Source organism: Saccopteryx leptura, chromosome 5 (assembly GCF_036850995.1).
Source record: "Saccopteryx leptura isolate mSacLep1 chromosome 5, mSacLep1_pri_phased_curated, whole genome shotgun sequence".
Lineage (NCBI taxonomy): Eukaryota > Metazoa > Chordata > Mammalia > Chiroptera > Emballonuridae > Saccopteryx > Saccopteryx leptura.
Genome location: NC_089507.1, coordinates 220406338 through 220420014, shown reverse-complemented (window position 1 = coordinate 220420014; position 13677 = coordinate 220406338). Strand labels below are relative to the sequence as shown.

Below are 13677 nucleotides of genomic sequence, written 5' to 3'. Positions count from 1 at the left end.
GAGCTGCCCATGCTGCAGCTCCCGGCTGTCCCCTCTGTCCCTGTGCCCACTGTCCCTGTGCCTCTTCTTCACCTTCCAGCCTGCAGTGGGTCCCGGGCTAGTGTGGACACCATCGCTCACAGGTGCCGCCCTCGGGCTCCTGGGGAGGGAGGGCCTTGAGGGGGAGGAGCCTGCGGAGCTGCCTGCGCCTTCACCATGGCAACAGCTTCCTCCCTCCCGCTGCAGGTACCAGGTGGCCCCAGACAGACAGCTCCTGGGGCCCAAGCGTCCCTGGGAGAGGAGAGGAAAGGAGCGAGCCAGGCTGGCTTCCCCTCCCTGAGGGGCTTCCCGGGCAGACTTGGGCTGGCCCCAAGCCCTCTCAGACAGGGTTTGGTAGGGTGGATGGAGTGTTGGTGGGGGACCTGGGTTACCCAGTAAGTCATTACAACTCCCCATTTCACTTGTATGACTGGTGGGGCCCTTGGCTGGACTGGGGTCTAGCTGGCGTGCTTGTGGCTGGCGGCTAGCCTGTTCCCCTGCCTTGCACCCCCCTTCCCCCCTTCTCTGCTTTAGGGGCCGCGACCTGGCTTCTCTGAGGGAAGCTTCATAGCCCAGAGCTCCTCTGTGCCATGGAGCCCACTGAGTTTGTACCTTGTGGGCAGCTTGGTTTCCTGGGCGCTGGGTTTAGAGAGCTGGGGCTGGAGAACTTGTCCCCGAGGGTCCTGCTGCCCTGGTGTGCTGGGAGATGGACTGTCGCTGCTCCGGAGGGTGTGCAGCAGTGCCCTGGGGTCAGAGGGCAGCCCATGGCCCAAGGCCAAGGCCGGAGGTCCTTCTGAGACACCCTGAGACGGGAGGCATGCTCAGCCCTGCCCCTGCCCTGCCCATTCTCTGCCCCAGTGACAGTCATCTGGGTGGCAGAGCCCCACCGGCTGGCCAGGCCCCCAGGAGGGACTGCACAGGTGGTTCCTTATGCATCGCGGGTTATTATTAACCGGCAGTGACATCACCGGCAGCCAATGGGAGGCGGGTTTATTTCCAGGGCGGACAGCTTGAGAGCTGTTAATTTTAGCAGGATCTTCTTTCTCCGGGCTCCAAACCCCAGCCAGCCAAAGAGGGGGCCCCACCTGTGTCTCCCCAAATGGCTGATTGGCTGGACCTGGGGGCCGAGGGTGGAGGCGGGGCCCGTACCTCTTCCTCTTGCCCCTCCCAAAGGTGTGCCTTGAGGCTGCACCCGGCTGGCTGGCTGGCTGAGTCCCCCACCCTTCGCGTCATGGGGGCCGCTGTGACCAGAGCCTCAGATATGAGAGATGGGGCACACGTGGGTGGGGCAGCCAGGGGGCCACCTGGCCACGCTTCTGCCCGAGGTCTTCCAGGCTGACTGCAAACTCCGCCCTTCTGACCCTGTGACCTTGGGCATTGTGCTCTGCCACAGGCTCTGTGCCCGGCCGGCTCCTGGTTCACGGGACCTCGGGCAGCCCCGCCAGGCGCTCGGTGAACTGGCACAGCTTGAGGACGGCGGCTGTTTAGTAGATCATGTAGTATTTAGTGTTGCTTACTATTTAGTTGTTGTTCAGTACTAGTCAGCAGTCAGTGGTCATTCAGTGCCGTTTATTTGGTAGTTCTTGGGTGCTGTTCAGTAGTTACTCAGTACTAACCAGTAGTTAGTCACTAAGTACCGCTTGCTGGTTAAGGGCGGTTCGGTTGTTCTTTGGTTCTGGGCAGTGGTGGGAGTTGTTTTGTACGGTTCGTGTGCTATTTCTTAAAATTTTTAATTGTTTATTTTATTGATTTTAGAGAGAGAGAGGAAGGCAGAGAGAGCGAGCGAGAGAGAGAGTGAGAGGGACAGGAACATCAGCCTGTTGCGGTATGTGTCCTGACCAGGGATGGAACCGGCAACCTCTGTGGTTCGGGATGATGCTCTAACCAACTGAGCCATCCGACCAGGGCAGCGTGTTATTATTCAGCACTTAGTTCACTAGTCTCACAATCCGTGTGGCCCAAGTATCTCCAGATGGCTGAGTGACAGGGGTTCCCCAAGCCCTGAAGGGCAGTCTGGGTGGGTGGATGGATGTGAGTCAGAAGCCCTTTGAAGAAACCACCAGGGTCCGTGGGCAGGCCCCTGGGGAGGGGAGGACGCTGCATTCCACCAGCAGCAGCCATTGCTCTGGGCAGCATGGCCCCCAGCACAGGCCAGCACGAGCACCCCAGGGCGATCTGGTTCCACCAGCTGACCACTGCAAGGCACCTAGGGGTCCTGGGTGCTGGGGCTTTCTCTGGGGAAGTTGGGCTGGGTTGGGCCTCCTGCCCCCTTCCTGGCCCAACCCAACCTTGGCCAATCCAAGCACCTCCCAAATCCAGAGTAACCTTCAGGCCGGAGGGGACGCATTAAATATAGAGACCAGCTGGAAGGGGAGGGGTGGGCCTTGCTTTCTCGCCAGGCGTTTATTTTTAATTCCTGGCTCCTGTTTGACAGTATCAGCAGTGCTGGAAAGTGCCGGGTCATCTGCCCAGTCTGTGGGTCTGGGGGGGGGGGGCAGGCCCGGGACAGCCCAGGGGTGGGCCCGACCTTCGCTGACACCCTCCCACGGGCCTGGGAGCCTCGCTTGGCCCCAGCCACTGCCCTGGCTCTCTACTTCCTGACCCGCTGGGGCTCCCCTCTGCATCCCCCAGCGGAAGGTGCTGGCCACGGCTCTCGCTCCCTCAATACACATTTCTTGAGACCCTGCCCCATCTCCTCCCAACCCTGAGTTACAAAGACAAGGATGACACCATGCCGTCCCGATCCAGAAAGATGGGAGCAGGTCCTGGGGGGGTGGGGGGCAGAGCCTTGGTCACCACACAACACAGGGCTGCCCCATGCCTCTTCTCGAAACCCATTTTGGACATTACCCCGATCTGCCCACGACCCTACAGAATGGGGCCGTCTGGGGCCTTGCGCTTGGACCCCACCAGGACCCAGAAGGAGGGAAGCTGAGGTGCCACAGCCTGGGACTCGAGGGCGTGGACAAACTTCGTGTCCCTTGGGAAGCCCTGTCCACGTGGAATCACCGGGAATAGCCCTTTCAGATGCTGGGGGGTAGTGCTCTGGGGACAGCCTTTGAGTGTCCCTGCACCGAGAGGGGCCCAGGGTGGAAAACGGTCCCCTCCAGGGGCCGCAGAGGGCAGAGGGACTGAATGGATCTGCTGATGGAACCTCAGGCCGCTTGGCCAAGCTGAGGGGACCCTGGAGGCCACCTTTACTGGGCCACACCGTGGGACCAGGTGGAGAGAAGCTTGGCCTTGGGGGCCTGCTGGGGTGAGTCCATGCGGCAGGCACACGGGTCGGGCGGGGGGGGGGGTCTGCAAACAAGCAGGTGCCCAACGTCCCACCAGGAGGACCTGCGCCCCCTGGACCACATCCTGGAGACATCTCAGAATGGGCACCAAGCACCCGCAGGGCTTGGCCTGACCCTGGGAGATGCAGGCCAGGCCAGCAGCCCAGACCCCCCCCCCCCCTACTTCAGGCTGGCCTCCAACCTCCAGGCCTGACCTGCTCCTCGGCCCAGCATCCCTGCTACCTTGTCCCTGCAGGTCCCATCCCCCCGGGGAACCTCCTTTTATGTTGGAAGCTGTTTCTGCCTTGTTCTCTCTCCACCTCTCTGTCTGGGAGTGCCTGAACCTGGCGCTCAGGCTCTGCTTTGTCTGTCTTCTGTCTCCAGTCGAGTTTCTCTCCTCTCTCCATCTCTGCCCCTCCCTCCTTTCGTCTCCCTCTCCCTGCCCCCCGCTCTCCGCCCGCTGCCGCCGCCTCCGCCTGTTTTTCTCTCGCTGCCTGCGCTCCCTCGGGGTGCGTCTCGTCTCTGCGCCTTTGTAGCGCTCTCCCTTCTCTGCATCCTCCTCTCGCGTCCCCCGTCGCGCCCGCGCGCGCGTCCGCGAGCCCGCGGTCCCCGTATCCCTGCGTCCCTCGCATCCCCGCCCCCGGCCCCGCCCGCCGGTACCGCATTGCCGTAGTGCAGGGGCGCAGTGCATTGCGCCCTCTCCGTCAATAGGTGGACCCCCTCCTGCAGAGATAAAACCGCAGGCGCCGGCGCCGCCGGTCCCTCTGGCTGAGACCTTGGCTCTGGGTAAGAACGCTCGGTCCCCGGGGCCCCGCTCCCACCTCCAGCCTTCCGCAGAAGGTCCCCTTCCCAGGGACCGGTCCTGGGGACAGAGAGGCGCTGGGCCCCCGCACCTGGTGAGGCTGGGCTGCTCGCCGCGGGGGGTCTGGGCCGCCTATCCCGCGCGTCCCGACCGACACCAGGGGTCGGTTCCCATGGGCGGCCGAGGGTGGGGAGAGGGCTTCTCGGTTGCGCTTGTTTACGTGGCGGCAGCGGCCGGTCTCCTGGGCGGTGACGATGGCCCTGCTGCCGTGACCTTGGGACCACCTGGGGGGGGGGGGGCCCTGCGGGTTTGGGGCAGGGTCGTCAGGGCTGGAGGCTGGTGGGGGTCGGGCCTCTGGGGGTGCCCGAGAGGTGGAATGGGGGAGGGAGCGGCGGAGAAACCTGGGGGGCCCTGGTCCGCAACCCTCTCCCCTCTTCCCTGCCGAGTCCACCTGGTGTCCGGACCCCAGCATTGGCGTTGCTGTTTTGCTTTCCCTCCCCCAACCGCCTGTCCCTTCTTGGGCTGCCTAGAATTCTCCCTTGACCTCCAGGATGGGACAGGGGCTGTGACCCTGGGTCCCTGACTAGAGGGAAGAGGGGAAGGGGTGCCCCCATTTCCACCAGGATGAAGGCATCTCTGTTGGCACCTGCTGAGGTTGTCTTGGGGCTAGATTCTCCTTCCTGTGGACAGAGCGGGGACCCCCCCCACCTCACCTCTCTACCCTACTATCCGCCCCCTGCCCAGATTAGGGAGTGCCCGGGCTATTCTGGGCACCTGATCTGGGCACCACATTGTCCTGTCGGAGCTGTGGGCGAGCCTGTGTCCCTGGTGCCTGCCAGGCGGGGAAGAGAGGAAGATGGCGCCGTACCTGCTTGAGGAGGAGCGTGGGGTGCTCGGACCATCCTCCCCTGTGCAGCTCTGCCGGCGGGGGTGGGGGCAGTGGGTGGGGTGGGGGGCAGTGTCCAGCCTGCCCGGGGACTTTGGGTGAGGGAGCAGCGCTGGGAAAAGGGCACTGGAGAGCCGGGCAGGCTGACTCATCACCAGGCTCCTGGCCCGTCATGAGGCTCACCCAGCCTGGTGTTTCTCGGTGTCTCCAGATGGGGGTTAAACTCTTTCGTGTGTGTGTGTGTGTGGGGGGGTGCTCTGTGGGCCTAGAAATTTATAGCAGATTGGGCCACTTGGGCTTGCCACTTGGCTCCGCTAGGTCAAGCACAGGCTGGGGGGGCGGCTCTTCCCTCCTCACCAAGCGCGGAGACTTGGCTCGGCTTCGGAGACTAGGTCTGTGGGCTGTTGACCTGTTGACCTGTGCTGGGCTGTGTCTTTGCTCTGAGGCTCTCTGTCCCCCTGTCCCCCCCCCTCACTCAGAATCACTGCTCAGCACCTCCCTCCCCGAGCCAGAGCACCCCAAGTTGAGCAGCCCCTCTTCACTCCTCGGGCACCATGGGCAAGGAGAAGACCCACATCAATATCGTGGTCATTGGCCACGTGGACTCAGGCAAGTCCACCACGACAGGCCACCTCATCTACAAGTGTGGGGGCATCGACAAGAGGACCATCGAGAAGTTTGAGAAGGAGGCTGCTGAGGTGAGTCTGGGGTTGAGGGGCAGGGGCTCCCACCTCTGCCCTCCGCCGTGAGGGTGGGTTCCCACTCAGGCTGGGCTCACCTTCTCTGACTCCGGGGCACGGGGTTCAGCTTACCTCCTCCAGGGCAGGAGAGGTCTGAGCCCTCAGGGACCTGGTATATCTCAGAGGGTCCAGATGGGAGTGGTTCTGGGGGGGGACCAGGGGCCTCTTCTCTCTTAGGATGTGGTTGGTGGGGGAGGTGGGTGGCTTGCTGCGTTCGGCCCAGGGTCAGAGGTGGTCTGGAGGCTGCATGTCTGACCTGCTCCGAAGGCTCCGGAACACTTTGCCACACTAGACTTGGGGGCCCTGGAGCCTGTCTTTTGGGGCCCCCCAGGGCTGGGTTCCCGTGTCCCTACCACTGAAGTCTGGGGCTGGAAGTGGTACTGCCCTCACTTGTCCCAGGGCTGGGCCAGGACTCTGGCTATTTATAGTTGATTGATGGGCACCTAGCCCATCAGCTCCATTTTCTCGTGTCTGGCTGGGGAGGGCTGCTTGTCCAGCGTGGTGCCCTTTGGCGGGGGGGGGGGGTGCTCGGTTACTAATAAGGATGAGAGAGGCCCCGTAGGCTGACCTCCCCTCTCTTGAAGCTGCTCCTTGGCCCCTGTGGGTGGGAAGTAGCCATGGAGTAAGGGTCTGCTTTCTGCACCCCTTACTCCCCTGTCCCTGGGCTCTGTGAGAGGCCCCTATCTGGGGAAGCTGTCAGGGCACTTGCCTGGGTGAGTGGCTGGGGCCAGGGCCCAGGAGGGGGCAGTTTCTGGCCTCGGGGTGGGGTGAGGGTGCTCTGAGGGGCCTCCCTTTATGCCTGGACCCCAACACTGTGTCACTCCTCCCTGTCAGTCTGGAGCCGGGCGGAGGCAGAGAGGCTGAGGGTGTTTCCAGGGCATCTGGTTCAGGTCTCCTGGGTCCAGTCTGGGTGGTCCCTCTGGCTGGGCGGCCTGGGTGTGTGTGTGTGTGTGAGTGTGTGAGTTTGTGCGCGTGCAGAATCCTGTCTGTACAGGGCCCTGGCAGGAAGCTCTGTCCAGCTGGGCAGTGGCCGGAGCCTCTGTCCTAACGGCATTTCCCGGCCCTGGCGTGGGGGTCTTGCTGGGCGCTGGGCACAGGTGTTTGTAAGCCAGTAGCCGGGCCTTGCTTCCCGGGCTCAGGTGGGGCCAGGGAGGGGGAGGAGCCTCAGCTCGGAAGCCTGGCTGGCCGTGGAAAGAGCTGGAAAGCCAGGCCTTCGCTTGCGACCTCATCGAGCCGTTCTCTTTTGTTCCCTTACAAAGAAATCACAGAGGGTTTTCTGGTTTGACAGCCTGAACCCAGTGGTGCTGTTGGCCTCTGGCGGAGGCGGGGATCTGGGGGGGTTCCCGCTTCAGATAAAGGGGAGCCCCCAGCCAGGGGAGGGGTTTGGCCAGCAGCTTCTCTCCAAGGGCTGGTCCCAGGCCCTTGCGCCATCTACTGGTGAATGCTTGAGTTGCGCCCATTTAAGCCACAGGAGGCTGGACTTGGGGAGCCAGGGTGACCTGTCCCAGGATTGGGGTCTAGCTGTTTCTCAGAGGTTCTCGTGTCCAGCTGCCTTGTTCCAGAGTGGGTCCAGCGTCCCAAGGTCCCAGTGGAGAGAGAGGGGGGCTGGGGTTCGTCTCCTGCCTCTCTTCCGGGCCTCTCTGCTGTGACATGCTGTTCCTGTGGCCCCTGGGACCTGCTGGCCAGGTTGGCCGGGTCCTGGGTCCTGCTCTGAGCCGTGCCACACCCCTCCAGATGGGGAAAGGCTCCTTCAAGTACGCCTGGGTGCTGGACAAGCTGAAGGCGGAGCGGGAGCGTGGCATCACCATCGACATCTCCCTGTGGAAGTTCGAGACCACCAAGTATTACATCACGATCATCGACGCTCCGGGCCACCGTGACTTCATCAAGAACATGATCACCGGCACGTCCCAGGTGGGCAGGCTGCCGGGGCCAGGGGTGGCCCAGGAGGTGGGGCAAGGGCGCCCGTCAGGAAGACTCTTGGGGACCCTGGAGTCATTGAGAGGTGGTTGGGTACCCTCTGCTTCCTTGTCAGGGCACAAGACCCTCCCCTTTGCCACCTCTTGGAACAGAGTCGCCCAGAGAACAGATTAAAGGCCCCAGCAGCTGAGCCAGGCAAGGGTGCCCATTAGGACAGCCAGCCCACGGTCAGGGCCACCTCTGCAGATAGACAAACTCAGAGGCTAGGACGAGGTCCCTGAGATGTGGGCAGAAATTCAGACAGACAGACAGACAGAGGGATGAGCCCCTGCCACTGCCTCTAAGGTCAAGATTCCCAGGCCCCACACCCAGTGACCCACCCAGGCCCGTCTGCTGCCCGGAGGAGGGCGGGACACAGGCAGGGTCTGGGCTCACACGGTGCCGGGCCCCGCGGGCAGGCGGACTGCGCCGTGCTGATCGTGGCCGCCGGAGTCGGCGAGTTCGAGGCGGGCATCTCCAAGAACGGGCAGACGCGGGAGCACGCGCTGCTGGCCTACACGCTGGGCGTGAAGCAGCTCATCGTGGGCGTCAACAAGATGGACTCCACGGAGCCCGCCTACAGCGAGAAGCGCTACGACGAGATCGTCAAGGAGGTCAGCGCCTACATCAAGAAGATCGGCTACAACCCGGCCACGGTGCCCTTCGTGCCCATCTCGGGCTGGCACGGCGACAACATGCTGGAGCCCTCGCCCAACGTGAGTGCCTGGTGGGGGTGGGGGGTGGGGCTGCTCAGACCCCTCCCCAAGCCAGGTCAAAAGCGCAGGGTCGGAGGGCTCGTTCCCAGACTCCCCTCGGCTGAACTGGTCTCCCTTAACCTGTACCATTGTGGGAGGCAGCCCCCTGTGGGTGTCCTTGGGGTCCACATGAGGCTGGCAGAGGCTTCTACGGCCCTTCCTCTGGCTAGAACAATCCGCCCAGGCCAACACTGCAGGAACGGCAGCCGCTGGGGCCCATGTGCCCTGCCGCTGGGCGCTGTGCCGTGGCACAGTGAGCTTTCATACCCTCCAGGGGCCCCTTGGAGCCTGGAGCTGGCTGGGCTCTGGGACGGGCCGAGGGGTGGCTCTCTGCTGGTCACTTGGGCAGTTCAGGACTCTGACTCGGCAGGAGGAGCTATGTGGTGCCTGGCTGTTTTGAATTTGTGGAACCCGAGACCTAGTGCCCAAGCACTGTCAAGCCAGGGCATACCCGGGCCCAGAAGGGTGGCTACTCACTCTGGCCAGCACCGCAGCTGTCCACATGGAGGGAGGCAGACGTGGAGGGGACCCTCGGGAGAGCCAGGAGAGGCAGTCCTGGAGCCCTGTGGCCATGGTTGCAGCTGGAGGACCCCCCCCCCCCCATCTTGCTGGGATGCATGTTTGCAGGTTGTGGATTGTACACTTCCTCACAAGATCTTGTGTAGAGCTGGCTGCACCCTCCACCCTCCTGAGCAGGCCGACAGGACACCCACCCCCACATTCTCCATGTGGGTAGCCTGCTGTATAGCTGGGTTCCCCTCACGGCTTTTGACCTGGTCTGTCTAGAGGACACTGTCCCCAGGAATGGGCCTGGGACGTGGGGTGGCAGGCCCACTCTCCTTATCTCCCCTGAGGCTGGTGGGTTGGGCGTTTGGTGCCAGGAGGCTGCTGGCTCTGCTGTCAGGAGAAGCCCTGGGTAGTGATGTGTTGGCTGCACCTGGAGACCGTGGGCGCAGTGATCTCCGGGGCCAAGGCTGGACTCTGTGCCTCTGGCCTGGCCAGATAACCTTTGTCTGGTCTGGGCCAAGGTGGGTGCTCTGTTTCCCTTTGTCTCCCTGCCCGGTGTCTCTGTGACGTTGGGAGTGTGAGCTGTGAAGGGGCCGGCTGTTTAGGAGCTCAGTGAGCCCTTAGGCAGTAGAGGGTGCGGTGGGCACAGGCCGGCTCTGTGATGGGTGCCACTATCTTCCTGCCCAGATGCCATGGTTCAAGGGCTGGAAAGTGGAGCGTAAAGAAGGGAACGCCAGTGGGGTGTCCCTTCTGGAGGCCCTGGACACGATCCTGCCCCCCACGCGCCCCACGGACAAACCCCTGCGCCTGCCCCTGCAGGACGTGTACAAGATTGGTGGTGAGTGAGGGCGTGGGACTCCCCTGTTGGTCCACTGCACGTACCTAGCCCACTTCAGTCATCTCTAGTTCTCAGACCCCTCTCCTGAGACCAGGGCACCCACAAGGAGCTCCCAAAGCCAGGGTATTTGTGCCTCTCCTCTTACACTACACAATTTCTGGGGTACCACCTATCCATCCCTCATCCATCCTTTATCCATCTTCATCCATCGATCCCCCATTCATCCATCCATCACAATCCATCATCATCCATCCATCGCCATCCATCCATCATCCATCCATCCAACACCCATCCATCCCTCGTCCAACCGTTCAACCATTCATCCATCCATCTCTTCATCTGTCTGTCCGTCTGTCCACTCAAAACCCCATCCATCTATATCCCCCTGTCCAACTGTCCTTTTATTCAGCTTCCCACCTCCACACATCTATCAGTCTGTCCAGTGTCTGCCAGGTCGTCCCCGCTAAGTAAGTGCTTGGTCTTATGCCAGGAGCTAGTGGCACAGGGTGATGGCACAGGAGTGACTCACAGATCTTCCTCTTCCTGGAAGTCCCCATCTTGTAGGAGACAGTCCACTCCAGGAATGAGTAATGCTGTTCATGAGATCATACAGAGATGTAAACAAGTGTGAGACCCATGAGGGTCTGTGGCTAGAGCTGTCAGGGGCCTGTGTGCAGGGTGGGGTGGGGGTGTCATGCTGACCCAGCACAGAGGGCAGCCACCAGCCTAGTCTTTGTCATACTGTAATGCCACATGAGTCTCCATCAGAGCCAGGGAGATGGAGGTGGAGCCTCCCCTGACATACTGTGGGGGAGACCAGACACCCACTGGGTGGCCACACAAGTGTGAGCAGAATCATGGGAAGTGTGGCGACGCCCATGTCCCTTTATGGATAACCCCTGGAACCAGCATCCTCAAAGCCGGGTCAGGCAATCCCAGGTCCGCTGTCCTCCACCTGCTGTGATACAGGTGCCTCACAAGGAGGGGCCTCAGAGAAGGAGAGACTATGTCCCCTTCTGGGACAGCTGCCACCTGGGGGCAGGAAAGGGACCGCTGGTCCAGATGGCCCTCTCTTTGCTCCTCTCCCCTTCTGAGAGGTTCTGAGAACTCTCCTGTTCAGTCCGTTCTTGTCCTGTGGGTTCGGGGGAGCCTCCACTTCTCTGTGAGCCTCTCAGTGTGTCTTCCTCATCCGGGGTCTCCCTGTCCCATCACTCTCTCCACATGACAATGCCCAGCGCCTGCCGGGCACGACCAGGGGCATCCCCTTGTTCCCGCCCACTCCTCACAGCCCCTTTCCTCTGGGCCCAGGCATTGGCACTGTGCCCGTGGGCCGAGTGGAGACGGGCATCCTTCGACCTGGCATGGTGGTGACCTTTGCACCCGTGAACATCACCACGGAGGTGAAGTCAGTGGAGATGCACCACGAGGCTCTGAGCGAGGCCCTGCCTGGCGACAACGTCGGCTTCAATGTGAAGAATGTGTCAGTCAAGGACATTCGCCGGGGCAATGTGTGTGGGGACAGCAAGTCCGACCCCCCCCAGGAGGCCGCCCAGTTCACCTCCCAGGTGGGTGGCCGTGTGGTGACCACTGGAGCCCGTTCCCACAGGGGTGGTAATGGGGCTGTAAGTGGCCACTGAACACCCTCTTGGCCTGGTGCTGGAGAGAACTCGGACCTCTACCCCAAGGCCTGGAGGGTTGATGTGGGGCTCAGAGCACACAGGAAGGGTGGATGTGAGGTGGGCCCAGGTCTGTCCCTTCAGTTCTCACTAAGGTCCCACTTGGGTCCTGAAAATGCTTTTTATCAAATTGTTGCCAGAGACATTGCTGTCATTCTTTTATTCTCTACGTTTTCACAGCACCTTCTTTGATCAACTCTTCACATGACAGCTCTGTAAAAAAAATGGTTTTATTGAGATGTAACTGACATAAAAACTGAGGCCCAGTTTTGTCATTTCCTTTGCCTTCATTCTGGCCAGGCTTGACAGGACAAGCGACCCACTGGCGCTTTCAAACAGCGCACCTGTCTGTTGTTTATCTCTGTTTCAAATGCTTAGTGATGACCTCAGGGTCCGGGTCTGGAGGGACTGGACTCCTATACAAAGCTGGACCTTCCTCCATGGTCAGCACTCTGGGCCCCAGGTACCCGGGAGGTGGGCTGTAGCCTCTCCCTGCTTTGGTGCCCACCTGTCACTGATGGCCTTATGTCACTCCACCCATAGGTCATCATTCTGAACCACCCTGGGCAGATCAGCGCCGGCTACTCGCCTGTCATTGACTGCCACACGGCCCACATTGCCTGCAAGTTTGCTGAGCTGAAGGAAAAGATAGACCGGCGCTCTGGCAAGAAGCTAGAGGACAACCCCAAGTCCCTGAAGTCGGGCGATGCGGCCATTGTGGAGATGGTCCCTGGCAAGCCCATGTGTGTGGAGAGCTTCTCCCAGTACCCACCTCTTGGTGAGTAGGGGGTGAGGGAAGTCCAGTCCCCAGGCAGCTGATCCAGGCCGAGGGCACCAGTGTGGGGGAGGGCAGCTTTACTTTTCTGCTGCTCTTAGAGCTTAGGGGACTCATGGCCTCCTCTTATGGGGCATAGGTGGCCCACTGAGTAGGCCTGGGATGGTGTCCCTCTCTGCAGATGATGGTCCTTAAGTGACACACCCAAGGCCCACAGCTAGTCTAAGTGGCGGAATTTGGACTGACCGCCGCCTGCCTCCAGCGGGCTGCCCTCGATACCGTAGGTGAACCCACAGGCATAGGAGCTTGGCGCCCAGCGCGAGATTCCTTGGCTGGTACCCAGGGCCTGCAGAGGATGCTGCGAGCGCGAGTGCGCACGCGCGCTGCATCCTGGTGGGCGGGGCCCGGGAGCTCCGCCCACCCCTCACGCTCCTCCCCACAGGTCGCTTTGCCGTGCGCGACATGCGGCAGACAGTGGCCGTGGGCGTCATCAAGAACGTGGAGAAGAAGAGCGGTGGCGCCGGCAAAGTCACCAAGTCGGCGCAGAAGGCGCAGAAAGCGGGCAAGTGAAGCGCGGGCGCCCGCGGCGCGACCCTTGCCGGCGGCGCCGCGCCCCGCCCCCTGCCCCGGCCCCGCCCTCCGCCCCGCCCCCGCCCCGGCGCCCCGCCCCCTCGCCAGGCGCATGTCTGCACCTCCGCTTGTCAGAGGCTCTCCGTCAGCGACTGGATGCTCGCCATCAAGGTCCAGTGGAAGTTCTTCAAGAGGAAAAGCGCCCCTGCCGCCCCGGCTTCCGCCTCCAGCCTCTGCCTCGCTCAGTGCCCGTTTTACCAATAAACCGAGCGACCCCAGAGCCGTGTGTGCCTGCTGCTGGGTGGGGTGGGGGCTGCCCGCCGGCCAGAGGGCCCCCTGCGCCCGTGCCCAGCAGCGTCCATCGCCCCGGCCGGCCGGTGACCTGTGTCGCCCAGGGGGGGACTGTGGGGCCTGGTTGCAGGGAGTGGCCCAGCCCAGGAGGTTGGATCCAAGTCCAGCTGGCCTGGCTGGCCATGAGGGGGCTTTGCAGTTGCCCCCATGGGGGCATCCAGGACAAGAATTGGCCACTTGGGGTCTGCAGGCTGGGGGTGGGAGAGGCCGGATGTTTTAGGGTCCCTGGGAGCCGGATGAGAGCTGAGCGCCTCTCTCTCTCTCTCTCTCTCTCTCCCTCTCTCCCTCTCTCCCTCTCTCTCTCTCTCTCTCTCCCTCTCTCTCTCTCCCATACACTGTCCCTCCTCCAGGTTCCCAGGGTTCCCTTCCCCAGCCGGTCACTCGTGGCTGGAGGCAGCACCACATCATTCCCCTGCCCCTCGGGAGGGTGGGGATGGCGGGATGACTCCCTGCTCAGCCGCCGGGTCTGCACAAGGGGTTGAGGTGCTCAGGGTGCAGGCCCCCAAAGTGTGAGAGCCTCCTGCA

The 13677-nt window shown here is 62.3% G+C and overlaps 1 protein-coding gene across 2 annotated transcripts; it reads left to right on the top strand.

Moving 5' to 3' along the window:
* The first annotated feature begins 3964 nt into the window (after positions 1 to 3964).
* Positions 3965 to 13079, top strand: EEF1A2 (eukaryotic translation elongation factor 1 alpha 2). Of its 2 annotated transcripts, none has more exons than XM_066384401.1 (8): positions 3965 to 4079; positions 5461 to 5679; positions 7456 to 7635; positions 8100 to 8396; positions 9630 to 9780; positions 11089 to 11345; positions 12000 to 12234; positions 12674 to 13079. In XM_066384401.1, exons 2-8 carry the CDS (start codon positions 5536 to 5538, stop codon positions 12799 to 12801), a joined length of 1392 nt encoding a protein of 463 aa, XP_066240498.1. In that variant the 5' UTR covers positions 3965 to 4079; positions 5461 to 5535; the 3' UTR covers positions 12802 to 13079. The 2 variants fall into 2 exon arrangements, with proteins under 2 accessions (XP_066240498.1, XP_066240500.1); XM_066384403.1 differs by lacking the exon at positions 3965 to 4079 and adding an exon at positions 4110 to 4189.
* Positions 13080 to 13677: the final 598 nt, after the last annotated feature.